Source organism: Pristiophorus japonicus, chromosome 12 (assembly GCF_044704955.1).
Source record: "Pristiophorus japonicus isolate sPriJap1 chromosome 12, sPriJap1.hap1, whole genome shotgun sequence".
NCBI classification, from domain to species: Eukaryota; Metazoa; Chordata; class Chondrichthyes; family Pristiophoridae; genus Pristiophorus; species Pristiophorus japonicus.
Window position 1 is genome coordinate 89318023 of NC_091988.1, and position 26483 is coordinate 89344505.

The 26483-nt window shown below is 46.4% G+C and overlaps 1 protein-coding gene across 1 annotated transcript in view; it reads right to left on the reverse strand.

Annotated features, from left to right (window-relative positions):
• itpr1b (inositol 1,4,5-trisphosphate receptor, type 1b) overlaps positions 1-26483 on the reverse strand; it is a 593020-nt gene that overhangs the window by 302247 nt on the left and 264290 nt on the right. Inside the window, exons 26-32 of the mRNA XM_070894815.1 lie at positions 18999-19181; positions 18085-18174; positions 17784-17921; positions 16776-16901; positions 7544-7744; positions 4159-4410; positions 2532-2657 (exon numbers count right to left, since the gene is read on the reverse strand). Coding sequence (XP_070750916.1) covers positions 2532-2657; positions 4159-4410; positions 7544-7744; positions 16776-16901; positions 17784-17921; positions 18085-18174; positions 18999-19181 — 1116 coding nt within the window. The remainder of the gene's footprint in view (positions 1-2531; positions 2658-4158; positions 4411-7543; positions 7745-16775; positions 16902-17783; positions 17922-18084; positions 18175-18998; positions 19182-26483) is intronic.

Consider the following 26483-nt stretch of genomic DNA (forward strand, 5'->3'; position numbering starts at 1 on the left):
CTGTCCTCTGAAAATGCCAAGCAAGCCACTCAGTTGTATCAGTGATGGGAAATAAATGCTGGCATTGCCAACAATGCCCACATTCCTAGAATAAATCATGCCTCAGAATCTGTGGTCACCAACGAAGGTGTTCACTGCTGGTGCCGAAGTATGCTCTGCACAAAGAACTCGCGATCCCCGGGTCGAGAACTTTGGGTTTTCCAACCTTCAATTCAAATCAACGGAACTTAATGAAAATTCCCTTGAGTGAACTGCTGTGATGTCAGCAGGCTGTCCAAGCAGCCAATCAAAACGCAGAATTCTCAGTCAGCAAACCAGGAAGTGAGTAAGCTCTTAAGATTCCAACTTTTTAAAAATGTTAGAGACATCAAATCAAAGATTGGGGTTCTCACATGGGGAAAAAGCAAACTTGAAATAAAGATGGACAGACTTTTAACAAATTGAAAAAAAAAATTGTTGAAGAGATTCTTAAAATGTTTTATTTTTATTAAAACAGACAAATTTCACACTGCGCAAAATTAAAGTTAGCTTTCCTGGCCCTTAACATTTGTTTAGCAGAAATATCGCTGTCAAAACCCCAGTTACACGTAATCCCTTTGGGTTTAACTTTTAGTGGGGAATTTAACAATGTACTTACTGAGGAAAAGCTGAAGTTTTCGTTAGTTTCCCTGATTTGGCTGATCACACAGATAGCTGTGGTGGGGGGGGGGGGGGGGGTGGAGGGGGCGGAATGGAGGGTCCACAGCACAGCCTGTCACAGCTGTCAAGGACAGACCGCAACTCCAGGATTTCCGCATGGCCCGCCCCAAATCCCGAGGTTGCGGTCAGTTTCAACGACGGAATGATGCCGAACGCTGGTCATCCCGACCGCAAATTCTGGGCCAATAATAATTTTTAAAAAAAAGGATTGGCCCTTTAGACAAATGCTTGGGCAGGAAATGGCTCTGAGATTCTCCCAGTCTGTGGCTGCAACTCCAGTGGGAGAGTGTTGGAACCCCGAGGGAGGGGTTGGAAATGGTTGAAAACAGGAGAAGCCTCTCCCCCCCCCACCATGGAGTTTCAGGGCCACAAAATATTAAACTTATTTCCATCTCTTTGGCCCATTGACAGTACAGTGAAGGAGTAAAATAAGTTCAGGAGTTGGATCTCTTCCTCCTCTCTGATGCATTTACATGTTGGAATGTGGAACTTGATACCACGTGGAGTAGTTGAGACAAAAAGCATAGATGCATTTAAGGGAAAGCTAAACAAATAAATGAAAAGGGAATAGAAGGATACACTGATCGGGTTACAAGAATTAGGGTGGGAGGAGACTCGTATGTAACATAAAACACCGGCCCACACCATGTTGGGCAAAACATCCAGATCAACAACGGGCACACATCACTTGACCTGGGCACTCTCGGGCAGCCAGAAATTCAAAGCACTCGGGCACAATTAACTGTCAATTCAGGTTTTTCAAAGCAAGCAAAAAAAAAGGATGGGGATTGAGGCAATAGACAACAAACGGACATCACTTCAATTAGTCATGGTTGGCATTGGAGCAGATATTCTGATCCAAGCACACTGGCCATTAACTGTATCGATTCCCCACCTACCGATTCCACTAATTCTTCCGGAATCAACCCAACTGCAATATTTTCTTCGAGCTCCCACCATGACGGCCGTTGGGAGTTCTCGGATTCTCAGGTCGGATGCACAGCGCTGCTGCAGGAAGGTCGTCCATCTTAAAAGGACGACGGTATGCGTATTGATATGTTTATTTCCACCGCCCCCCCCTCCCCTCAAAAGAGAGGAGAGATGGCGCAGTATCAAACAGGCCAACATTTTAAAAGACTTCAGTGGAAGTATTATTAGAGCGAGTGTGGCAGAAGATAATGGTTTCCACACCACCCTGCCCCGCCTAGTCACCACATGCCATTGCCCACGCAGGAAAGCAGTGCAGATTGCTGTCAGGTGGTGGAAAGGCATGCCAATATGCAGAGGAGCTTGCTGCCAGTAAGCAACCTTCTTAAAAGAAGTCATCTGGTCAGCCCGGGTAGGACGGCCCACCAGTTCCTTACATTTGATAAGTATGCTCTAATGTAGCACAACATGCTACCTCCACTTCATCCGACCTGCAAATTCTTACCGTGCACAAGCATTGTGCAGCAGGGCCCACTTCACATCACCAATTTAAGAATTGTAATTCTTCCTTCAGTCACATCTACAAATGGATTCACTTCCGTCTGACTGTAGCTGGAAGATTGCATGTGCCATGGGTGTAGGACGACTAAAGGCATGTGCTTCGTTCAAACTCGCAACTCTTCCCTATGTGCGGGCCCACGAATCTGGACGTGAGAGAGTCAGTAGCTGGGTTATCACGCCTCAGCTCAAGGAGCTAAAGGGCAAGCTCACTCCCAAGAGGCACCCGCTGATGCGTAGTACACAGCCGCCTCTCTGCCTCCTGCCCAGGATTAACAGAAGATGAAGCATGTAAATCACACGGAGTCCTTATAGGGAAGCATAATAATGCTAAATCCAATACTTGCCCTACATATGTCAACAAGAAAGTTTTCAAAAAGCTTCCACATGTGGTTGCTGGTATAAATCTCCTTCATTTCCACCTCAGTGTCCACGTAGCAGTGATTGAGAAAGTTAATGTAGGCAATTTTCACCTGCAAAAACAAAACAAAATGTTGATAGTCTGTAATCTCAGGGGCAAAACCAAGTGATCCCTGGGTGGGGGGGGGGGGGGGGGGGGGAAATGAATGCTTATTGAGCTCAAATTTCTAGCCAAGTCATCAAGACAATGGGGCAAGATGGCAAATGGATAAACAGCATGTCCTGACACCAAGAAAAAAACAAATCCTGCGGCTGCTAACGCAGTACAATCGGCAGAAGTCCGAGGGCAGGTCGTGCACCCACTGCCTTCGCCGGATAACAGGTGTGGTATTTGGAGAAGGCCCTTAAAAGGAGAAGGACTTAATGGATTCAAAAGTAAAACATGAACACCTTTACTGGAAGTTCAAGTATTTGTCACTGAAACAAGAGGGTGGTGACGACATTGTTCCAGTATAAAGTATGGCAACTGTGGACAGTTCCACTCCAGTTTATCAATGAGCAGTTAGGTTAAAGGACGGAGACTCAAGTAGACCTTTTACTTTTTGCTCATTTATGAACAGACTGGATGGCCCAGCATGAAATCTGCATCAGAAATAATTTGGTTAAAAAAAAAACATAACTGGCACATACACGATGGGTCAAATGGTCTCCTTCTGTGCCGTAAAGTTCTAAGGTTCGATGAATCTTTAAAACATTATCCATCAATAAATTAATATGGACATTCTACTCTGAGCGAAGTTATAGCCTTCATAGGAAAGGGCCGCATCCTCACACCGAGCTTCAAATCTGGAGCCGAGTCTGTGGCATGCCCCACACGAACTATTCTGAAAGTTATTCTCAATGTGCTTCCCCCCCGAATCATCGCCATCTCTTGTGATATTGTGATTATGAATCCCATATCTTCTCAGGGAATGGACCACTGTCTTACTCAACTATAACTGAGGAAAAATACTTGTTGACTCAACTTGTATTTTTATCAACTACACTAAAATTAGAACAAAATTCACATCTGCAGCAAGAATTTGCTTTCCTTCTGTCAGAAAGGAATTAAAATCCTTTTAGAAAGTTACCATTTCCCCCGCCCTATTCAGTTAGCTGTTTCCACATTTTCAACCCAATCTGAGGCCTTCTAATCCCCATCATGCAGCCAGCCAGCCAATCAGAATTTAGAATGTGACTTTCCAAATATGGTCGGATTTGCTCAAATGGCATGGACTTATGGCTCTTTTCTGATGGCGCTGTCCATATCTCCAGCTTAAAGGTGATTTTGCAATTGCATAGAATAAGGGAAAGAGGAACTCGGATTACTCACGATCAATGTTGGTACCACGCAATTCCCATTAGCTCATGTGGTGTGGACCTCAAAAATAACAGAGCAACTCTAATAAACTGCACCAATTTTGATCGATAGAAGCGAGAGCTGAGATAAGATTTGATGCGATTAGATTGGATACGATAGATTTAGATGGATAATTTCAAACATCTCAAAAGAGGGACATTTTCTTTGTAATTAATCCACACCACACAAAGGCTAGACCCAGACAGTCCACTCACTTCAGGTATGCAGTCTTCATGGGTCGATACTCTGACAATATCATCCAGGGGCAAGAGAGAGTTACATTTAATCTCTGTGTAGACGTTTTTGCCCTCAGTGCAGACTGCCAGCAGTTCTACCAGGTGGATGTGGTACATGAGAGGACTGTTCTCATCCATCCGGTCCCGTTCAGAGCGCATCATCTGTACCAAGGTCTGGAACGAGGCTCGGTCATTGTAGAAAATTAAAACATCTTCACCAGCATTCACCAGCTGCAAGAGTGAATGTTCAAAAAAAATAATCAATAATTTTGGTAACCATGCGAGTGACTAGGCTTATATTAGAAAATAATGAACACTGACTAACTAGGTAGCACAGTGAGTTCGCAAACCTTGACCTCTTGGATTCACCCAGCCTGATGAACTGAACAGTCACTCTCCACTGGCTGCAAAGACCTGGCAGAAAATGAGCTTGTGTCATCTCTACTCAATCCCTAGAGGCATCTGCCCTCAGTTGGTCTGAGTTGCTCTTAAAAGTTGGAATTAAGACAGAGCACACTTAGCTTTACACTGCACTTGGTGAGTGTTGTATGGCCGGGTAGTGCCCAATGCTGACACCCAGTGGAGAAACCATTCCATTTACCAACTATTTCTTCATCTCAATGAGCAGTCATCCCAAATATAAAATGTTTTAAAACTAAGGACAATCATCATCAACCATTTTTGATCTGCCTCCTCTTTGCAAGTGTACTTTCTTCCTTCCCGGTGCCATACATCGTAGCAGCTGAGACAAGCGGACAGGAAACACAAGCCACTGCCAAATGCTGTTCTGAATCAGGCGGTCAAGGGTATGCAACAACTTTCCCAGGGAGAGTATCCTCCTCCAAGGGGGCAGGGCCCAGACGTCCGAGGGGGCAAGTGAGGTCACATATTGGCCGGGTGCAAATCTGGGCCAAAACCTAGTGTTTGCTTCATGACAACGTGCTACACTGCACTCACCATTTAATGGGCTCAAAATTGGCCCACCCCTTTTTTTGGCGCACTCACCAGAGCTGTGCCGACTTTGTAGGCTGAAAAGGGCGCCGATAAAATGTCCCCCGATTCTGGCCGCTGTGTTGCCTCTCCATGGGCTTGGCGCAGCGTGGCCAGTCGATTGGGGGTGGGGTGGGGGGGGGGGGGTGCGGAGCTAGGGCCCTGCGCCACAAACAGTGCCAGCAGCTCTGCACATGCGCATTGGAGTGTGTGCACATGTGCAGTAGTTCCTGCCCCCAGCCTCTGTGTGCGTGCTGCAGCGTGGGACCCGATGCATCCCGCCCCTATCCCAGGCCGGTCCGCTGCCTTCCCGGGCTAGAAGGCCACAACAAGCAGGTTGGTGCGGGGCCCAAGCCGGGGATGGTTGGCGGCAGGGGGGCAATTTTGATCCCCATGGGTGGGGGGGGAATTCTGAACCGCAAGGTGGGTTCGATCACTGACCCAATGGGGGTAGGGGTTTCCGATCCCGTGGGCGGTCCGATCCCCGACCTCTATGGAAGATCTGATCCCCAGACGTTTCCGATCTCTGACCCCAGGTGCTGTTCTGATCCTGGCGGGTCTGAACCCTGACCCCGGGAGGTAAGATTGTTTGTAAGGGACGGGCAAATGGTGGGTGAGCTTAGGCGGCTGGGAGAACATAAGAATTACAAGCAGGAGGTACCTTCTACTTTTTTATTTGGATATTTTGAAAAAATTAAGTAAATATGTTTTGTCTCTTTATTTCTTTTATTTTTGTAGTTTAAGCTTCCATGAATGCTTCTGTTGTATAGTAAATTAACTTTGCGAAGTTTGTCATACGACGTCCTGTATAGCTGTTTGATCCTATTCACATTCTTTAATCAAGTCATGAAGTTCTGCTGGCCTCGGATATACCTACCTGTGCTGATTTCTTAACTCTCCGCAAGGGTTTTCTGTGCGGCCACAAGTGGTCACATACACTGGCCTAAGTTAGTTTGGCTGTCCAAAGTGGCCTAAATGGCGAAAGCGGCCATAGGTGGCTGGTAACGCCCCCTTTTGAAAAAAACTAAACTAAAAAAATCCTAACTAACTCACTTACACTGGCGCAAATTTAACTTGCAAAATGGGGATTTTTAAGATACTCCAGAAAAATCAAGTTGCTCCAAAAAAAATGGAGCAACTCCTGGCCAATTTTGAGCCTATAAACCTAGCAAGTACAATGATGGAGCACAGAAGGAGGCCATTCGGCCCATCATGCAGGCTCTGTGAAAGAGCTATCCAATTAGCCCCACTCCCCTGCTCCTTCCCTATAGCCTTACCAATCTTTTCACTTCGAGTATTTATCAAACTCCCTTTTGAAAGTTACTATTGAATCTGCTTCCACCACCCTTTCAGGCCGTGCATTCCAGATCATAACAACTCGCTGTGTAAAAATAATTCTCATCGCCGCACCCCCCACCCCCCCATTTTTTTTGCCAATTATTTTAAATTTGTCTCCTCTGGTTACTGGCCCTCTAGTCTTCTCATATTTCTTCTCCCCACTGCACAACAAAAATAGTACGGGTAGAGCGTCCGAAATCCAGATACCTCAGGACTGATGAAGTTTTGGATTTCGGGTATTTCCAGATTTCGGAACGTCTTTCTGACGTCCTGATTCCCGAAACGCCTGGAGAGAGGCAAGAGTGCTGCAGCGGGCGGCGGAGGGTCCGGAGCGGAGGGGGGTCCGGGGTGGAGGCGGGGTCGGGGGAGGGGATTCCGGGGCGGCAGAGTGGAGGGTGCAGTGCGGAGGGGTGGAGGCTCCGGGGCACCGGGAAAATCCTGCGTTGAAAACCTGCAAAAAAGGTAAGTTAAAGTTTTTATTTTTTAAATTCTTTTTCAGCGATTTAGAAAGTAAGGGTTTTGTGAATTTTTATTTTTTGCAATTTTTTTTATTGGTGTTTTCCCCCCTCCCTCGGCCCAACTCACAGCAGAGTGATTAGCGGTATTTTGGCGGAAAAATACCGCTATTGCCGATTAAAAAAATGTCCGGATTTCGGAGCATTATTCCGGATTCCGGACGACCCCTCTGCGGATCAGCACGATGTCCGGATTTCAGAACATTCCAAATTTCGGAACTCCGAATTTCGGACGCTCAACCTGTGACACTTGTTACTCTACCCCTTCCTACCAGGGATTGGACAGCCAGACATTGACTTCTCTTTGGATGCCAATGTTGCTGTGTAATGAGGCTACAATTCAAAACGGGGAAGTCAGGACCGGACAGCTTCCGCCTTAACTTGCTGAGGCTTGGTGCGGAGGAATGTCTGTTGTAACGTTCATACTAGATTAGCCCAGGGGCTCTGTAATCTTTAGCAAAGCCTGCAGCTTTCAGAGTGTTCAAAAATCAAGCTCATAATATCTGATTGGCACAACTCACCTCCGCCATCACAATGTCCTGACACTTCTTGATAAACTTCCCTTCCGCTTTGACAATGGTTTGCAGGAACTTGAGATACTGGACGTTGCGGCCGTGTGTCTCGATGCAGTGGACAAAGTGCTGTACCACACGCTCGTTTATCTCGCTGCACAGCTGGTAATTGTTCATGAAGATGTGCTGCATGGTCACAGCCTCCAGAATCTGAAACAACAAATATTTTGTTAAATAAGGGCTCTCTCTGCAGCTGTGGTTGAAGGAGGATTTTGCCATCTGATCACAATCACCCCCTCCACTCCAGAAATCTTTGAACCCAGGGAGCGGCAGCAAGGACAGTGCAGGGAAGGTCAGCAGCGGAGTGGCCGTTACCATGAAATATAAGTCAGTATCCGTAAGAGATTTCCTCTCTTTTAAAAAAAATATTCATTCTCAGGATGTGGGCATCGCAGCCAAGGCCAGCATATTTTACCCATCTCTTGATGCCCTGGAGAAGGTGATCCGCCTCTCCATCTCTCTTTCCTCCTTTAAGACACTCCTTAAAACCTACCTCTCAATTGCCCACATATCTCCTTATGGGGCTTGGTGTCAAATTTTGTCTAATATCACTCCTGTGAAGCGCTTTGGGACGTTGTACTACGTTAAAGGCGCTATATAAATACAAGTTGTTGTTGGTCGCCTTCTTGAACCACTGCAGCCCATGTGGTGAAGGTACTCCCACAGCACTGTTAGGTAAGGAGTGCCAGGATTCTGACCTAGCGATGATGAAGGAACGGCAGTGATATAGCTCCAAGTCGGGATAGTGTGCGACAACCGGGAGGTGATGGTGTTCCCATGCACCTCCTGCTATTGTCCTTCAAGGTGGTGGAGTTCAGGGGTTCGGAAGGTGCTATATTTGGAATTCAGCAAATCTACCTAGTATAGAATAGTTGTCAGGAAAGCAAACAGTCCCATTCGCCAAAATAAAGTCGCTCCCTGAAATAAGCTCATCCTAAATCCAAAAGCACCTTTCACATAAGTGAAAAGTTTCATTTAAGACTGATTTTCTATACCTTTGGAGTTGGTACGTCTTTATCTAGGCTTAACATCGATGAAACCATTCTACAGGTGTTCAACCACATTACACAGTCTGGATTAAAAGCAGCCACAACAAGAAACAAAGTGCAAAACTGGAGTGGTTTAGAAGGAGGTCTACGCCTAGATGTTTAATATGTTTCAAGTCTGTAGCTGTCCACACTACAGAACAAGCACAGCCACTCAAGGGAGGAGGGCTTGGCAGCAGGGCTGAGAAAGCTAGTCTACAAGCAGGATATCATTGAAAAGAAAGACTTTGCATTTATATAGCATCTTTCAAGACCTCAGGATGTCCCAAAGCACTTTACAGCTAATGAAGTACTTTTGAAGTGGTCACTGCTGTAATGTAGGAAACGCGGCAGCCAATTTGCCCACAGCAAGCTCCCACAAACATCTATGAGATAAATGACCAGATAATCTGGTTTTTTTTTTTTTAAGATGTTGCTTAAGGGATAAATACTAGAGAACTTCCCTGCTCTTCTTCGAATAATGCCACGAGATTTTATTTACACCTGCCTGAGAGGGAAGACGGGGCCTCGGTTTAAAGCCTCACCTGAAATACAGCATCTCCTCATTACTGCATCATAGGCAGTCCCTCGGAATCAAGGAAGACTTGCTTCCACTCTTAGCATGAGTTCTTAGGTGACTGTACAGTCCAATACGAGAACCACAGTCTCTGTCACAGATGGGACAGGTAGTCGTTGAAGGAAAAGGTGGGCAGGGAGCCTGGTTTATCACACGCTCCTTCCGCTGCCTGCGCTTGATTTCTGCATGCTCTTGGCGACGATACTCAAGGAGCTCAGCACCTTCCCCAATGCACTTCCTCCACTTAGGGCGGTCTATGGCCAGGGACTCCCAGGTGTCAGTGGGGATGTCGCACTTTATCAGGGAGGCTTTGAGGATGTCCTTCTAATGTTTCCTCTGCCCACCTTTGGCTTGTTTGCCGTGGACGAGTTCAGAGTAGAGCATTTGATTTGGGAATCTCGTGTCTGGCATGCGAACGATGTGGCCGACCCAGCGGAGCTGATCAAGTGTGGTCGGTGCTTTAATGCTGGGAATGTTGGCCTGGATGAGGACGCTAATGTTTGTGCGTCTGTCCTCCCAAGGGATATGCAGGATCTTGCGGAGACATCGCTGGTGGTCTTTCTCCAGCGACTTCAGGTGTCTGCTGTACATGGTCCATGTCTCTGAGCCATACAGGAGGGCAGGTATTACTGCAGGCCTGTAGACCATGAGCTTGGTGACAGTTTTGAGGGACTGGTCTTCAAACACTCTTTTCGTCAGGCGGCCGAAGGCTGCACTAGCGCACTGGAGGCGGTGTTGGATCTCGTCGTCAATGCCTGCTCTTGTTGAGAGGAGGCTCGCGAGATATGGGAAATGGTCCACGTTGTCCAGGGCCGCGCCATGGATCTTGATGTCTGGGGGGCAGTGCTGTGTGGCGAGGATGGGCTGGTGGAGAACCTGTGTCTTACTAATGTTTAGCGTAAGGCCCATGCTTTCATCCGCCTCAGTAAATACGTCGACTATGTCCTGGAGTTCAGCCTCTGTGTGCTCAGACGCAGGCGTCGTCCGCGTGCTATAGCTCGACGACAGAGGTTGGCGTGGTCTTGGATCTGGCCTGGAGACAGCGAAGGTTGAACAGCTTCCCACTGGTTCTGTAGTTTAGTTCCACTCCAGCAGGTAGCTTATCAACTGAGGTGGAACATGGCAGTGAGGAAGATTGAGAAGCGGGTTGGGGCAATGAAGCAGCCCTGTTTGACCCCGATCCGGACGTGAATTGGGTCGGTGATGGATCCGCTGGTAAGGATCACGGCTTGCAGGTCGTCGTGGAGCAGGCGGAGGATGGTGACGAACGTTTGGGGGCATCCGAAACGGAGGAGTACGCTCCATAGACTCTCGCGGTTGACAGTGTCAAAGGCCTTTGTAAGGTCGAAGGCGGCCATGTATAAGGGCTGGCACTGTTCCCTACATTTTTCCTGCAGCTGTCGCGCTGCAAAAATCTTGTCAGTTGTGCCCCGGAGGGGGCGAAATCCACACTGCGACTCCGGGAGGAGCTCCTCGGCCACGGGGTGAAGTCGGTTGAGGAGGACTCTAGCGACGAGGTTGTTGATAGCAGGAGATTCCTCTGTAGTTGCTGCAGTCGGACTTGTCCCCTTTTTAAAAGATGGTCACGATCACTGCATCTCTAAGATCTCCCGGCATGCTCTCCTCTCTCCAGATGAGTGAGATGAGGTCGTGTATTCGAGCTAGTCGTGCCTATCCGCCATTCTTCAGTGCCTCAGCGGGGATTCCATCTGCTCCCGTAGCCTTGTTGTTTTTTAGCTGTCTTATGGCCTTTTCTACCTCGTGCAGTGTTGGAGCCTCACTGAGGTGGTGGCGGGTAGCATGCTGCGGAATGCAGTCGAGAACACTCGAGTCAAAGGCAAAGGCAGAGTCTCGATTGAGGAGATCTTCTAAGTGTTCTTTCCAGTGGACCCCGATTGCCTCGGTGTCCTTAATGAGTGTTTCCCCATTCTTGGCCAGGAGTGGGGCGGGGCCTTGGATGTTTGGTCCGTATGTGGCCTTGACTGCGGTGAAGAATCCTCGCACATCATGGTTGTCGGCCAGCTGCTGTATCTCCTGTGCTTTCTCCATCCACCACCTGTTCTTTTGGTCCCGGGTTTTTTCTTGGATCTTAAGCCTTTAGCCATCTGTAATGCTGCTTTGCTGCTCCTGCGTTGGCTTGTTGTTTAAGGCTCAGAAATGCCCTGCGCTTGCAGTTCTTGAATCTCTTGATCATTCTCATCAAACCAGCCCTGGTGTTTCCTGGTTGAGTGACCGAGCGTCTCCTTGCAGACACTGATTATGGAGGCCTGGAGGGCAGACCAAGTGCTGTGGACATTCTGCATCTCGGGGTCATCAAGGCACGCCAGGTTATCTGTGAGGCACTGACTGTAAAGGGCTTTCTTAGCTGGGTCCTTAAGTGCCCCGGCATTGACTTTTTTGCAACACTGCTTCTGCTGTCCCCTTCGCTTTGGGGCTTATGTTGATGTCGATGATGGATCGGATTAGGTGGTGGTCCGTCCAGCAGTCGTCAGCTCCTGTCATGGCGCGGGAGATGCACACATCCTTGCGATCCCTGGCTCGGACGATGACATAGTCGAGCAGGTGCCAGTGTTTGGAGCGATGCCTTGTACTTGTCCCTCTGGCGGAACAAGGTGTTGGTGATGACAAGCTCATGCTCTAGACATTTTGTCAGGAGTAGGGTACCGCTGGAGTTGGCTTCCCCTTCCCCCTCTCTGCCAATCACGCCTCCCCAGAGGTCTGTGTCCTTGCCGACCCTGGCGTTGAAGTCGCCGAAGAGGATCAGTTTGTCGCCCCACGGGGACGCAGGTTAGTGAATTTTTTTGAGATTGGAGTAAAAACCCTCTTTGGCCTCATTTGTTGCATCGAGTGTTGGGGCGTAAGCACTTATGACTGTGGCGCACTGGTTCCGGGATAGGGTGATTCGAAGCGTCATAAGGCGTTCATTAGCCCCGCAGGGGGAGTCTTTGAGGCGGTCGACCAACTCATTTTTGATGGCGAAGCCGACTCCGTGGAGGCGGTGTGCTGCCTCTGGTTTCCCCTTCCAGAAGGTGGTATAACCGCCACCTTGCTCCTTGAGCTGGCCTTCCCCTGCCCGCCAGGTCTCACTTAGGGCTGCGATGTCGATATCAAAGCATCTAAGTTCCCGGGTAACTATGGCAGTGCGACATTCCGGTCTATCGCTGTTGGGCTTGTCCATGAGGGTCCTGACGGTCCAGGTCCCAAACTTCATGTTAGAGGAATGGAAGATAGCTGTGCGTGATTTCTGTTAACGTGGGGTGATCGTTGCACGCCGGCTACCACACGGGCTTAGCTGAGCGAGATCTTGGTCCAGTGGCAAGGGGGTCCAGGACGACTGGAGACCAGGCGGCTGGGCCTGGCTATCGGGCCTCCATTTCCTTCCCCACCCCATCTGGACCTCTCCTTCCCCACTGATGGCCTGGTCTCCTCTCCTCCTCCAGCACATGGTGAGTACAACGCCTATGGCGAGGTGTTGCCCGCAGGTAGCGCCCTTGGTGGTAGGTGGTCCAAGGTTTGGTTGGGGGCAGGCATTGGGGGGGCCAGCAGTGCACTGGGGTTCAGAATGGGGGGGGGGGGGGCAGGGGAGGTCACAGCTATTGTATTGGGTGGGGGCCCGATAGCCAGGTCCAGCCGCCCAGTCGAAAGGTCCAGCCGCTGCAGGAGGTCCAGCCGGGAGACGCCGATGTGCGGTGTGGCGGAAGGCCTGAGGTAGGCCCGAACTTTTGGGATTCGCTGGGTTGGGGTTAGGGGTGGGGATTTAAGTCTTTAAGACCCCCAATTGGGGTCCGTTGGGGCTGGGGCTTGGGGAAGTTTAGACAGTGGGGGGTGGCTGGGGGCTGAGGAGCTGTTTGCAGGGGAGCTCCCTAGGGTGCTGCTACCCCAAAGAAGTTGCAGTTAACTACACTGGAGTGCCAGCCTACACTTGGTGCTCAAGAACCGGCACTAGAAGTACCCACTGAGACAAGAGCCAGAACAGCACCTCAGCTCACCCTGCGCTATCCTGACAGTGGTAAAGTGCTACCAACGCCTGGCCTCAGACTTGGTTCAAAACCCACTCCAATTTCTCAGTGCAGCTGAACACTCTTGTAGAACTGTTTCACCAATATCAATCGCTGCTAGAGACTCGCCTCCTCCCTAAAAGTAAAGAAAGCCATTTCAAAGCAGAACGCTGCACCTAAATTGAAGAAAAACCTACTCAACCTTTCCTCATAAGTCAACCCCCTCATCTCCGGAATCAACCTAGTGAACCTTCTCTGAACTGCTTCCAAAGCAAGCATATCTTTTCTTAAATATGGAAACCAAATGAACGCAGTATTCCAGGTGTGGCTTCACCAATACCCTGTACAACTGTAGCAAGACTTCCCTGCTTTTATACTCCATTCCCTTTGCAATAAAGGCCAAGATTCCATCGGCCTTCTTGATCACTAGCTGTACCTGCATACTATCCTTTTGTGTTTCATGCACAAGTATCCCCAGGTCCCACTGTACTGCATCACTTTGCAATCTTTCTCCATTTAAATAATAACTTGCTCTTTGATTTTTTCTGCCAAGCTACATGATCTCACACTTTCCAACATTATACTCCATCTGCCAAATTTTTGCCCACTCACTTAGCCTGTCTATGTCTTTTTGCAGGTTTTGTGTATCCTCCTCACACATTGCTTTTCCTCCCATCTTTGTATCGTCAGCAAACTTGGCTACATTACACTCAGTCCCTGCTTCCAAGTCGGGTTAATATAGATTGTAAATAGTTGGGATCCCAGCACTGATGCCTGCGGCACCCCACTAGTTACTGGTTGCCAACCAGAGAATGAACCATTTATCCCAACTCTCTGTTTTCTGTTCGTTAGCCAATCCTCTATCCATGCTAATATATTACCCCCAACCCCATGAGCCTTTATCTTGTGCAGTAACCTTTAATGTGGCACCTTGTCAAATGCCTTCTGGAAGTCCAAATACACCACATCTACTGGTTCCCCCTTATTCACATTGCTCGTTACATCCTCAAAGAACTCCAGCAAATTTGTCAAACATGATTTCCCTTTCATAAAACCATGCTGATTCTGCTTGATTGAATTATACTTTTCCAAATGTCCTGCTACTGCTTAATAATCAACTCCAGCATTTTCCCAACAACAGATGTTAGGCTAACTGGTCTATAGTTGCCTCCTTTTTTGCCCCAGAATCCAGGGAATTTTGGTAGATTACAACCAGTGCATCCATTATCTCTGCAGCTACTTCTCCCAAGACCCTAGGATATAAGGCATTAGGTCCAGGGGACTTGTCTGCCTTTAGTCCCATTATTTTACCGAGTACTACTTCATTAGTGATAGTGATGGTATTAAGTTCCTCCCTACCTATAGCCCCTTGATTATCCACTATTGGGATGTTTTTAGTGTCTTCTACCGTGAAGACCAATACAAAATATTTGTTCAACATCTCTGCCATTTCCCTGTTCCCCATTATTAATTCCGCAGTCTCATCCTCCAGAGGACCAACATTTACTTTAGCCACTCTCTTCCTTTCTATATACCTGCAGAGACTCTTGCTGTCTGTTTTTACATTTCGTGCTAGTTTACTTTCATAATCTATCTTCCCTCTCTATCAGTTTTTTCAGTCGTTCTCTGCTGGCTTTAAAAAAAATGTCCCAATCCTCTGGCCTCCCACTAGTCTTGGCCACATTGTATGCCTTTGTTTTCAATTTGATACCTTCCCTTATTTCCTTAGTTAGCCACGGATGGTTATCCCTTCTCTTACAGTCTTTCCTTCTCATTGGGATATAGTTTTGAGAGTTATGAAATATCTCCTTAAATGTCTGCCACTGCTCATCTACCATCCCATTCTTAAGTCTATTTCCCCAGTCCACCTTAGCCAACTCTGCCCTCATACCTTTGTCGTCTCCTTTATTTAAGCTTAGGACCCTGGTTTGAGAACCAACTTTCTCATCCTCCAACTGAATTAACATTTCAGGTCGTGACCCTTCCAGGTTCAATCCAGTTTCAATCAGCCGTTGGCCATTTGGGCTTTGAGGAAGGGTCATCGACCTGAAATGTTAACTCTGTTTCTCTCCACAGACGCTGCCTGACCCGCTGAGATTTTCAGCATTTTATGTTTTTATATTGTGCCACACTATGTTAAGTCAAGTCAAAAAAGGCAGGTTCATAAGGAAAATTATTAAAAATACTTTGCTGAATAGTTTACTCAAGCAGCTGACCTAATTTACCGTTATCAATCCTACCATTGTTGCAAGAGCCAGACATTGAGAACCTGCGGGACCCGCTCGCACAGGTACCGGGAGCCACCTATACGTCAAGTCATACATGGCCCGAGGCGAGTGTCGATCCCAGAATCTAGTCACATGTTGAGAGGTCTTTGAAAATGAGCGGGCGTGCATTTTTTGAGTTAAATCTGTTGATTTTGATGCAAGGCCAGGCTGACTTTGCCTCCCGCTTCAGAGACTGGAACTAAACAGGAAGGGGGATGTAATTCATTTTTAACATTATAATCTAAGTAAATTGGAGGAAGTAGCTCCCAAGCTAATGCAATTACATTGAACATATTTAAACAAATGACTGGACAGCACTTCAGCAATGGGCTTGATCTAGTTCATCATCCATGTTTAATTAGATGCCAATTCAAAAGGTCACGTCAAGCACCATTAAACAAGGCAAATTTTTATCAAAAAAATATGTGGAGTGATTTGACTTAAGCAGCTGATTAAGATGCCCCAACTAAACATGTTATATGTCCAGAACTGAAATCCTGGGATAACTGAGTATACAGGAAGCTGGTTAAGTAGTGGAGGTCCATACAATGTGGATAAGCTCCCCTTCGATCAGAACATACAATCCAAGTGTTAACTGCAAGGTCTGGGGGCGAATGGTGCAAGAGAAAGACTGGGGAGCCAGAGAGAGGAGAGGAGAGCGCGCGAGCGAGCGTTCTGCTAACATACAGAAATGTATCTGAGACCCAAGGTAGAATTTACATGGCGGTATCTTTGAGTTTGTAATGACATAAAACCTAAAACCGAGCTATGTGCCATCTGGGCCAGATTCAGCCCTGGACAATGGGCATTTGTGCACCAGCCACTTCATCTTTTCTCCCCTTCTCTGTGATAGGCACTGGCTCCTGTCTGCGGTACTATACCACGGGGTCTAGCACTCCTCAATTGGCCACTGTTCAAGTGAGTCTCGACAGTGAGCTTTGGCAGGTTATTAGACTGAGGCAGCCTTACCGCCAGACTCAATCCTGTCCTGACTTGACTTTTGCACATGTGTCCTTCCAGCAAAGAATCACTGACTAGTGACTAGCCCGGGCCAGTTTTTCCCATCTCTAATCTAGGGGCACAAAGACACAACTGCATTGACTCTACCATTACTGTTTCATTTTTTGCAAAGGCCCGGGCTTGAACTTTGACCTTGCCTGAAGGCCTATGGAAAGCTGTCTGAGAGTTTTTTCTTCAAGGCAGCAGAGTCAATGATGAAACAGCTTGATAGCCGTAAAACTGATATCCCCTCATTAACACACAGACGCCAATATCACCAGCTGGAAGGTTACTGGATTCCAAGAATGCTCTTACCCCTGGAGTAAGGAAAAGGTTGATGTGCTTGTGAAGGAGAGTCTGGTTCTGTGGGTTGCCGGCACAGAAATTCTGCAAGAACTTGTGCGCCAGTTTCATGATCTCCTGCATTCGGATATCTTCAGCCTGAGGGGGACAACAGTAAAGCGGTTACTCCGTGTTCCATCAGCAACTAACAACAAACTGAACTCTGCAGGGTGCTCTCAACACAAAGGTCCCTGAACACAGTGCGATTATGTAAAACGGGTGGTCGCCAATCAGCGGCCCGTTTTACATCCCTCCCGACTTTTTATTTCATATAATCATAGCATGATATAGCAGAGGAGGAGGCCAATTGGCCCATCGTGCCTTTGCTGGCTCTTTGGTAGAGCTATTCAATTAGTCTCACTCCCCTGCTCCTTCCCCATAGCCCTGTAATTTTTTCCCCCAAGTATTTATCCAACACCCTTTTGAAAGTTACTTTTGAACCCACTTCCACCACCCTTTCAGACAGTGCATGCCACATCACGACAACTCACTGGGTAAAATAATGTTCCCGCATGTCGCTTTTGGGTCTTCTGCCAATTTGCATCGAAGTCAATGGGAGATGCAAGACAGACAGCCGACTCGCTATCATCTGCACAAAAAGTCAAGACCTATCCCAAAGTGTGCATTTATTTTGTAGTGAAAACCCACAAATTTGATGCATGCAACAATCATTTTCAACGTAAAGCCCACAATAGCCAACGAGTCTTGTACCGGGCCAGTTACTGATTGCTCCAACACATTTTCTGCCGCCTCAGAGGAGGCTGTATTGTACAGCGGTTAAAGGGTCCAAGAGACAAAGGCGAGGTTCACGCCGGGGTCGTGATTGGTTACCGCGCCTGTTCGCTTTGGATCCTAAAAGGGAATCTGAAAGATTAAGCCACTCAACAGAGGAATGCAATTGCCCAAGTGTGTGCACAGAATGATTCGCAGGTCGGGGGTCCATGACCGCAGCACAGCACTTTTAGGGGGATCGGCCAGTACCTTTTCATAGGGGATCTGCAGAAGGTCCAGGACCACGGTGTGGGCCCCCATGTTCCTCAGTAGTCTCTGCTGCTGCTTGCGGCTTTTCCTCACAGACGAACCTTCCTGCACACACAGCTTGCTGAGTCGGATCAGAACCTGCAACAAAGAAAGACTTGAATTTATATAGCGCCTTTCACGACCACCGGACGTCTCAAAAGCGCTTTACAACCAACAGGTAAAATGTGGATGATGGTCTTTGAAGAAACAACTATGCAACGCGGACAGCGATCGCCCAGACACTGGCGCTCAGAGGCCTCACCTCCTTTATGACGCGATAATTCTTGCTGCTGGTGCTTTCGATTGTAGGCACCACCTCGGAACTGGCTGACTGACTCTTTGCAAAGTCACCCTGTGTGAGAAAATCAACACACACACAGATTTGTTCATTTGCACAATACAATATCTCCATCTAAAGAATAGTATGGCAGTTTAAAAAAATCTTTGTACATTTATGTGGAACATACCACCGGAGGTTTTATAAAATCCTATTCACAGAGATGGCAAATTACACAAGTGTATTTGCTTCACGTGTCGAGAGGGATACACATTACTGCTTTTTTCTTCTTCAATTCACTTCTAGCTGTTGAATTTTGCCCCCCTTCCATCAACTGACCTGGTTAATCATCTAAATATATGCTGAATCGCATTCGCCTCTCCCACCAATTCAAAACACATGAATAGCAAATATATGAACTGAGGTCTGAGATGAAGATAACCCATTTCTCACAACCCATATAAAAAATATTTTAAAAAGAAACATCTGGGCATTTACAGGTTAACTCCCAGCAGAGTGGCTAAACCTGGGTTTAAATCTAAAATTAATTGCACAGAATGATCTGTCTTGAACCCCAATCCTTTATCCTTTCCTCCAAGTGCTTGCGTTATACCTGTGGTATCTCAATGTTATCAATGCGACAAAAGGATAGACCTGTCAAAGGCTCAAGCAGTGCAAGAAGCAACGTTGCCCTCTCTCCCGAGCCCTTCATATAAACTCTCTACCCATATTTACGGCCACACTCCCATTCCCCAGCCTCTCCGCTGGTCTACCCAAAAACTAAGACATAACAAACTGGGGTCTCCCAATTGGGTGCCTGTTGCCATTGGTTACCACGAAGAGAGATGACAAACTACACAAGTTTATTTGCTTCACCTGTCGAGGGGGATACACTTTACCTCTTTTTTCTTCTTCAATTCACTTCCGCCTGTTGAATTTCCCCCCCCTTCCATCGACTCATCGTGGGAGTGGCCCTTGTAAACCCACAGCTCCGACTTCTCCACCAGCAGCCTCAGCTGGTCCAGGTCGGTTTTGATTTGTTTGTAGTTTTCCACATCCTGGCTCGTGACGAGCAGCTGGACCTGAGCGACATCACAAGAGATCCAACAGTGAGCCCCAGAAAGCTCTTGCAAAACGGTCAGCAGTTCTGCAGTGCCTTGCGTATCTGCAGGCCATGCCAGCCAGACATTTCAACACACCAAATCATTAAACCGGCTGCCGCTCTTTCACTTTAGACTGCGAATTCCAGAAACTGGTTAGGTTGAGGGAGTGGTGTAGCCCCACATTCCAAGATGAGAACCCTTTCCTGTCAAAGAATATTTTATACTCCTGATGAAACTAATGAAAAGAAAGGATTTAAAAAAAAATTATTCGTTGATAGAATGTGGGTGTCGCTGGCAAGGCCGGCTTTTATTGCCCATCCCTAATTTCCCTCAAGAGGCTTGCTGGCCCATTTCAGGGGGCAGTTAAGAGTCAACCACATTGCTGTGGGTCTGGAGTCACATATAGGCCTGACCAGATAAGGATGGCAGATTTCCTTCACTAAAGGACGTTAGTGAACCAGATGGGTTTTTACAATAGTTAGATGGTTACCATTACTGATACTAACTTTTTATTCCAGATTTATTTAATTAACTGAATTTAAATTCCCCAACTGCCGTGGTGGGATTTGAATTCTTGCCACCGGATTATTAGTCCAGGCCTCTGGATTGCTTGTCCAGCACCATTACCACTATGAATCAGGGCCCGCCACCTGGACTTTGGCATTCTGCATTGCCTGGTTAATTGACGAGAAGAGAGAATTTGAAAAAAGCCCACACCAGTTTTGCCACATGACTATACCCCGAAGAATGTGGGTTCTTGCGTAGCCAAGGATGTCCACCATCTTTGAGAGCTGCTGACTCCTGGCTAAGACCAGATTGTATTCAACAACTGAATGTTACACAGTACTTGTACAATACTTCTCACTCCCTAAAAAAATGTAATTTAAAATTTGCAGGATCCTGTGTGGGACAAACTGGATGTAAAGGTGGAGTGGTTAGCAGTGGAATTGTAAAGCACACCGCGATATAATTCCCCACAGACAAGTTCCAATCTGCACTGTATCACTCAAATGGAAGGTGACTGGTAAAATGCAGCGTAGCCTACCTTTGACCACAATGGTGCACCTTCTAGAGGCTGTGGATAATGGTGTATGGGGAATGGAGAAAATAAATTAATTTAGAGAGCGGTGAATCAGAAGTTATAAATACTTGAAATGAGATGTAATCTCCTTAACCACTGGATGAGAGAGGTTGTCATATTTAATGATTTCTGCCCTCTGTCATTGTAACCACCACTTGCTTTGCTCATTTTGAAATAAAATGACTGTGCCCACTATATTAATATTTCATTTGCTCGATAAGAATCAATGGTTGTAATAATGAATAATTTAATCTACTAGATCTTCATATAGTACCAATGGGTTGATGGGATCAAGGATGGCTGGTATCTCCACTATGGAGGACCTTGACTGAATTATGTTAAAAATACTATTACGTTAAATGCAGCTCTCAAGAGGTTAAATTCACAGAACTGCAAAGCTTAAAAAATGCAAATTAAGATTCAAACGAACAATCTGAACAAGAGTGCTTTAGACAATGAGAATTAGTTTACAGATTGCTGTGCACATTCACACCTATTTAGTCGGGGATATTTCTATTCAAGTGAGCCCAATACAAGTTGCCTGCTGAGAATATATTCTTGGGATAAGGGTGGTTAGGTTGAGTGATAGGCCTAATGGTGAATCGCTGGATGGGGAAGGAGTTGGACGCCCTGTCCTTGCACTTTCTGTGAATGCTCAAGTGACCCTTGGACAGTGAGACAGCCAACTAGGTCTGGGGAGGAAGCCTAGCCGAGCAAATGAAAGGCCACTCATCTCAAGCCTAGAGCAGGTCAGCATCAGAAAGCTGACCAAGAAAGGTTAAACATGTTCGTTAACAGGGATAGTGCGACATCAGTTTTATTACTTTTCTTGTTCTCGAGGAGGATTGTGTGGTTAGTTGAATCAAGGTGAGATTTTATTACAACCGCCATTACTCTGTACGTTCAATGGCTGTATGTAAAATAAAGCAGCTTCACGATTCACATCTGACCGCATCTCACTAAAGTGTTTAAGTCAACCTCCAGAGAAAGGCATATACCAAAAGCAATTCATGGGCCGGATCTTGCTGGAAAATAACAGCGTTTCGGATGCACACCGGTATTAATGTGCAAATTGCCCAGCAGGTTCAGGGGATTAATCTCCAGAACTTGCTAGTTGATATATGCCACTCTGCCGTTTGCTTTATACAAACAGCATCTCGCCCTTAAGAACTTGCTGATTTAATTGCCCATTAAACTCGCCACAGGAAGTTAAGTCTTGTAATTAAGGGCACAAAGTACCTTTTTAACCCATGTATTAATTGTTAATGCAATTAACTTCTCTCCCCCAGAATGGGAACAATTTAAAGTATTCAATCTCATTCCTGCACTTAGTAAATTGTTGGTAAGAGATTTTAAAAATTTCAGAATTTGAATTTTTTTTCTTACATTGCCTGTGTGTCCCTTTTTTCTTCTCTCTCTCAATCCAATCTTTCATTTCCTCTCTAATTCCTTCAGTGCCTGATTTGACTCCTTTTCATCCTCTTCCTCAGTTGTTTCGCAATTTCTATCTCAATCCTTAAATCTCATTGGGTAAGGAGATACATTGTTGTGGAACCACTCAGGTCTCAGATGTCTTGTGTCGCTCACCACACCGTCATCAGCTCACACTTCCAGCAAGTTATGGTGCAAAAAAAAAGTGCGGGAAAAAGTCTAACTAATGGTTCACGCCGAGAGATGTCCCTCTCCAGCAAGATCCGGTCCCATATCTGGTTCAAGTCACATGCGGGTCCTCTTGTTAAACTCCCCTGTTACGCAAGTGCATAACTAGACATTGAGCAGTATGGGCTCACTCCCGATCGCAAGACACTCAGACCACCTATGGGAGCAAAAGGGACTGTCTAAGGGACTGTCTAAGGTGTTATGTAATGAGAGAGGATTAATTAACAATCTCGTTGTGCGAGGCCCCTTGGGGAAGAGTGACCATAATATGGTGGAATTCTGCATTGGGATGGAGAATGAAACAGTTAATTCAGAGACCATGGTCCAGAACTTAAAGAAGGCTAACTTTGAAGGTATGAGGCGTGAATTGGCTGGGATGGATTGGCAAATGATACTTAAGGGGTTGACTGTGGATGGGCAATGGCAGACATTTAGAGACCGCATGGATGAACTACAACAATTGTACATTCCTGTCTGGCATAAAAATAAAAAAGGGAAGGTGGCTCAACCGTGGCTATCAAGGGAAATCAGGGATAGTATTAAAGCCAAGGAAGTGGCATACAAATTGGCCAGAAATAGCAGCGAACCTGGGGACTGGGAGAAATTTAGAACTCAGCAGAGGAGGACAAAGGGTTTGATTAGGGCAGGGAAAATGGAGTATGAGAAGAAGCTTGCAGGGAACATTAAGACGGATTGCAAAAGTTTCTATAGATATGTAAAGAGAAAAAGGTTAGTAAAGACAAACGTAGGTCCCCTGCAGTCAGAATCAGGGGAAGTCATAACGGGGAACAAAGAAATGGCGGACCAATTGAACAAGTACTTTGGTTCGGTATTCACGAAGGAGGACACGAACAACCTTCCGGTTATAAAAGGGGTCGGGAGGTCTAGTAAGGAGGAGGAACTGAGGGAAATCCTTATTAGCCGGGAAATTGTGTTGGGGAAATTGATGGGATTGAAGGCCGATAAATCCCCAGGGCCTGATGGACTGCATCCCAGAGTACTTAAGGAGGTGGCCTTGGAAATAGTGGATGCGTTGACAGTCATTTTCCAACATTCCATTGACTCTGGATCAGTTCCTATGGAGTGGAGGGTAGCCAATGTAACCCCACTTTTTAAAAAAGGAGGGAGAGAGAAAACAGGGAATTATAGACCGGTCAGCCTGACATCGGTAGTGGGTAAAATGATGGAATCAATTATTAAGGATGTCATAGCAGTGCATTTGGAAAGAGGTGACATGATAGGTCCAAGTCAGCATGGATTTGTGAAAGGGAAATCATGCTTGACAAATCTTCTGGAATTTTTTGAGGATGTTTCCAGTAGAGTGGATAAGGGAGAACCAGTTGATGTGGTATATTTGGACTTTCAGAAGGCGTTCGACAAGGTCCCACACAAGAGATTGATGTGCAAAGTTAGAGCACATGGGATTGGGGGTAGTGTACTGACATGGATTGAGAACTGGTTGTCAGACAGGAAGCAAAGAGTAGGAGTAAATGGGTACTTTTCAGAATGGCAGGCAGTGACTAGTGGGGTACCGCAAGGTTCTGTGCTGGGGCCCCAGCTGTTTACACTGTACATTAATGATTTAGATGAGGGGATTAAATGTAGTATCTCCAAATTTGCGGATGACACTAAGTTGGGTGGCAGTGTGAGCTGCGAGGAGGATGCTGTGAGGCTGCAGAGTGACTTGGATAGGTTAGGTGAGTGGGCAAATGCATGGCAGATGAAGTATAATGTGGATAAATGTGAGGTTATCCACTTTGGTGGTAAAAACAGAGAGACAGACTATTATCTGAATGGTGACAGATTAGGAAAAGGGGAGGTGCAAAGAGACCTGGGTGTCATGGTACATCAGTCATTGAAGGTTGGCATGCAGGTGCAGCAGGCGGTTAAGAAAGCAAATGGCATGTTGGCCTTCATAGCAAGGGGATTTGAGTACAGGGGCAGGGAGGTGTTGCTACAGTTGTACAGGGCATTGGTGAGGCCACACCTGGAGTATTGTGTACAGTTTTGGTCTCCTAACCTGAGGAAGGACATTCTTGCTATTGAGGGAGTGCAGCGAAGGTTCACCAGACTGATTCCCGGGATGGCGGGACGGACCTATCAAGAAAGACTGGATCAACTGGGCTTGTATTCACTGGAGTTCAGAAGAATGAGAGGGGACCTCAAAGAAACGTTTAAAATTCTGACGGGGTTAGACAGGTTAGATGCAGGAAGAATGTTCCCAATGTTGGGGAAGTCCAGAACCAGAGGTCACAGTCTAAGGATAAGGGGTAAGCCATTTAGGACCGAGATGCGGAGGAACTTCTTCACCCAGAGAGTGGTGAACCTGTGGAATTCTCTACCACAGAAAGTTGTTGAGGCCAATTCACTAAATATATTCAAAAAGGAGTTTGATGAGGTCCTTACTACTAGGGGGATCAAGGGGTATGGCGAGAAAGCAGGAATGGGGTACTGAAGTTGAATGTTCAGCCATGAACTCATTGAATGGCGGTGCAGGCTAGAAGGGCCGAATGGCCTACTCCTGCACCTATTTTCTATGTTTTCTATGTTTCTAAGGCAGACCTGGAACCTTGCTGCAAGTACCTGTAACATCTGCTAGTTCTCAGCCAGTCCTTATTCCAGCAGAGATACATTCCCTTCTTTAAAAGGAAAGAGTCTGTTCTCGGAAGTAAAGAACTTCTCTATTTTTGGCCCCATTGTCAACATCAAGCACTCCCAGGTCAGGTACACCGTCAGCATCAAGCACTCCCAGGTCAGGTACACTGTCAGCACCAAGCACTCCCAGGTCAGGTACACCACAAATAGATGCAAAGTAGAACTATGTATAATCTGCTGTCATAGTGATTAAAGAATTTCTTAACACTGTAACTGCACTTATAAAGAGCAATGTGACAGTTTCACTATACCGAGCAGAACTGGGTCTTAAGCAGTGTCAGAAAAGCATCCTCGTGATGTGAATCTTTCACTTCCCACACTGCACATTCTGTGGCTTCAAAAAGAATATTAAAAACATTGCTAAATTAGGGGCCTTTTACCTTATACCCATCAGCAAATGGGTTGAAATTGCCTGAACGCATTTCACCTTTGCAACAATCACAGAATGAGATTACTTTCACCAGCAGTCTGAGCTGAATTCAATTACAGCTCCCAGATTGACAGGCGATTTCCGACAACTTCATTTCCTCCCTTGTACAATCACACAAAAATGATGGGCAGGAAAAGACCAGCTGGTCCAGCTAGCCTGCCCCACACTCATCATTGGTGGAGCATCATGATAAGACACTTCCAAACATCCCCGACCCTCCCTTTCATCCCCCCCATCCCCACCATGTCATCTTGAGAGTGGCAAAAAAACCCAGATGCTGGGATAATTGGAACTTTCAAAACGGAGATCGATAGATAGAATCAAAACTTATGGAGCTAAGATAGGTCAGTGGAGTTGAGGTTCAGATCAGCCACCATCTAAGTGAATGGTGGAGCAGGTTCGAGGGACTGAATGGCCAACTACTGTTGCTATGTTCCTATTAAACCTGATCCTGCTCTTTTCAAAGCCAAATTAACTTAATAGAAGAAAACTTTGAATAGAGATGAAAAAAAATCTCAGCAGTAATCAAAATGGTTGATCGGTTTGCAGAGCTAATGCTTAGCACTTCATCCCCATAAAGTGAATTAGAAGCATAAGGTCATTGTCTGTAAAGTTCCTTCAACAAATATGAGATTTAGACAGTCCAACACGGAGATCCACCAGAAAATACTTTGATTCTTAATTTTTAAACCATTGTTGACATGCCGAAGAATCCCCTAAGCCTGTCTCTTTCAATTTAAAAAAAAAAGGACAAAAGAGCTGGCACACCCAGAAATTGCGGTCGGAGGCTTCCCGTGGGTGGATGCCCTCAACCTGCAGAAAATCTACAAATTTATCTGGTGGCCTGGGAGGTTCGTAGATTCACGCTTCTGGACCTCTAGGCATACGCCTATGTCCACGTATCCCATACATGTGGCCGATTGCGTTTCGCAAGCGCCCTGGGATCATGTGGGCGTGCCCAACCAATAAAAGGCGGAAATCCCCATTCATACTTATGGTGAGTCCGTATGTACAGAAATCACCAAAAGTAGGAATGCGGATCACTTAATACACAAACAGGAAATACATTTTTTTAAATACATTTAAAAATTAAAATGTCATTTAATAAAACATTTTATTTTTAAATTTCATGTTATGAAAAAAAATGTTTTAAAAGGGCTAAAAAATAAATTACCTCATTGGACAGGGTTTTTATCATTTTATTTTAATTTTTTTTTTAAAAACTGTTACGCTAGTAAAAGCACGCCTTACACCTGCTTAATTTCAAGGGCATTCGCTGGGCAGAACCAACTCTCCGCCCACAGAGGCCCTTTTCTTTCAGATTTGTTCGCAAGCTCCGGGTTTCAGCGCATGCGCAGTGCTTGCCTAAACTCGGATCTCGCGGGGCCCCTATGGGTGCGTGCGCACCTCGTGCGAACCTGTAGGGGCTGCAAATAGGTGCTGGTAAACCCCTCCC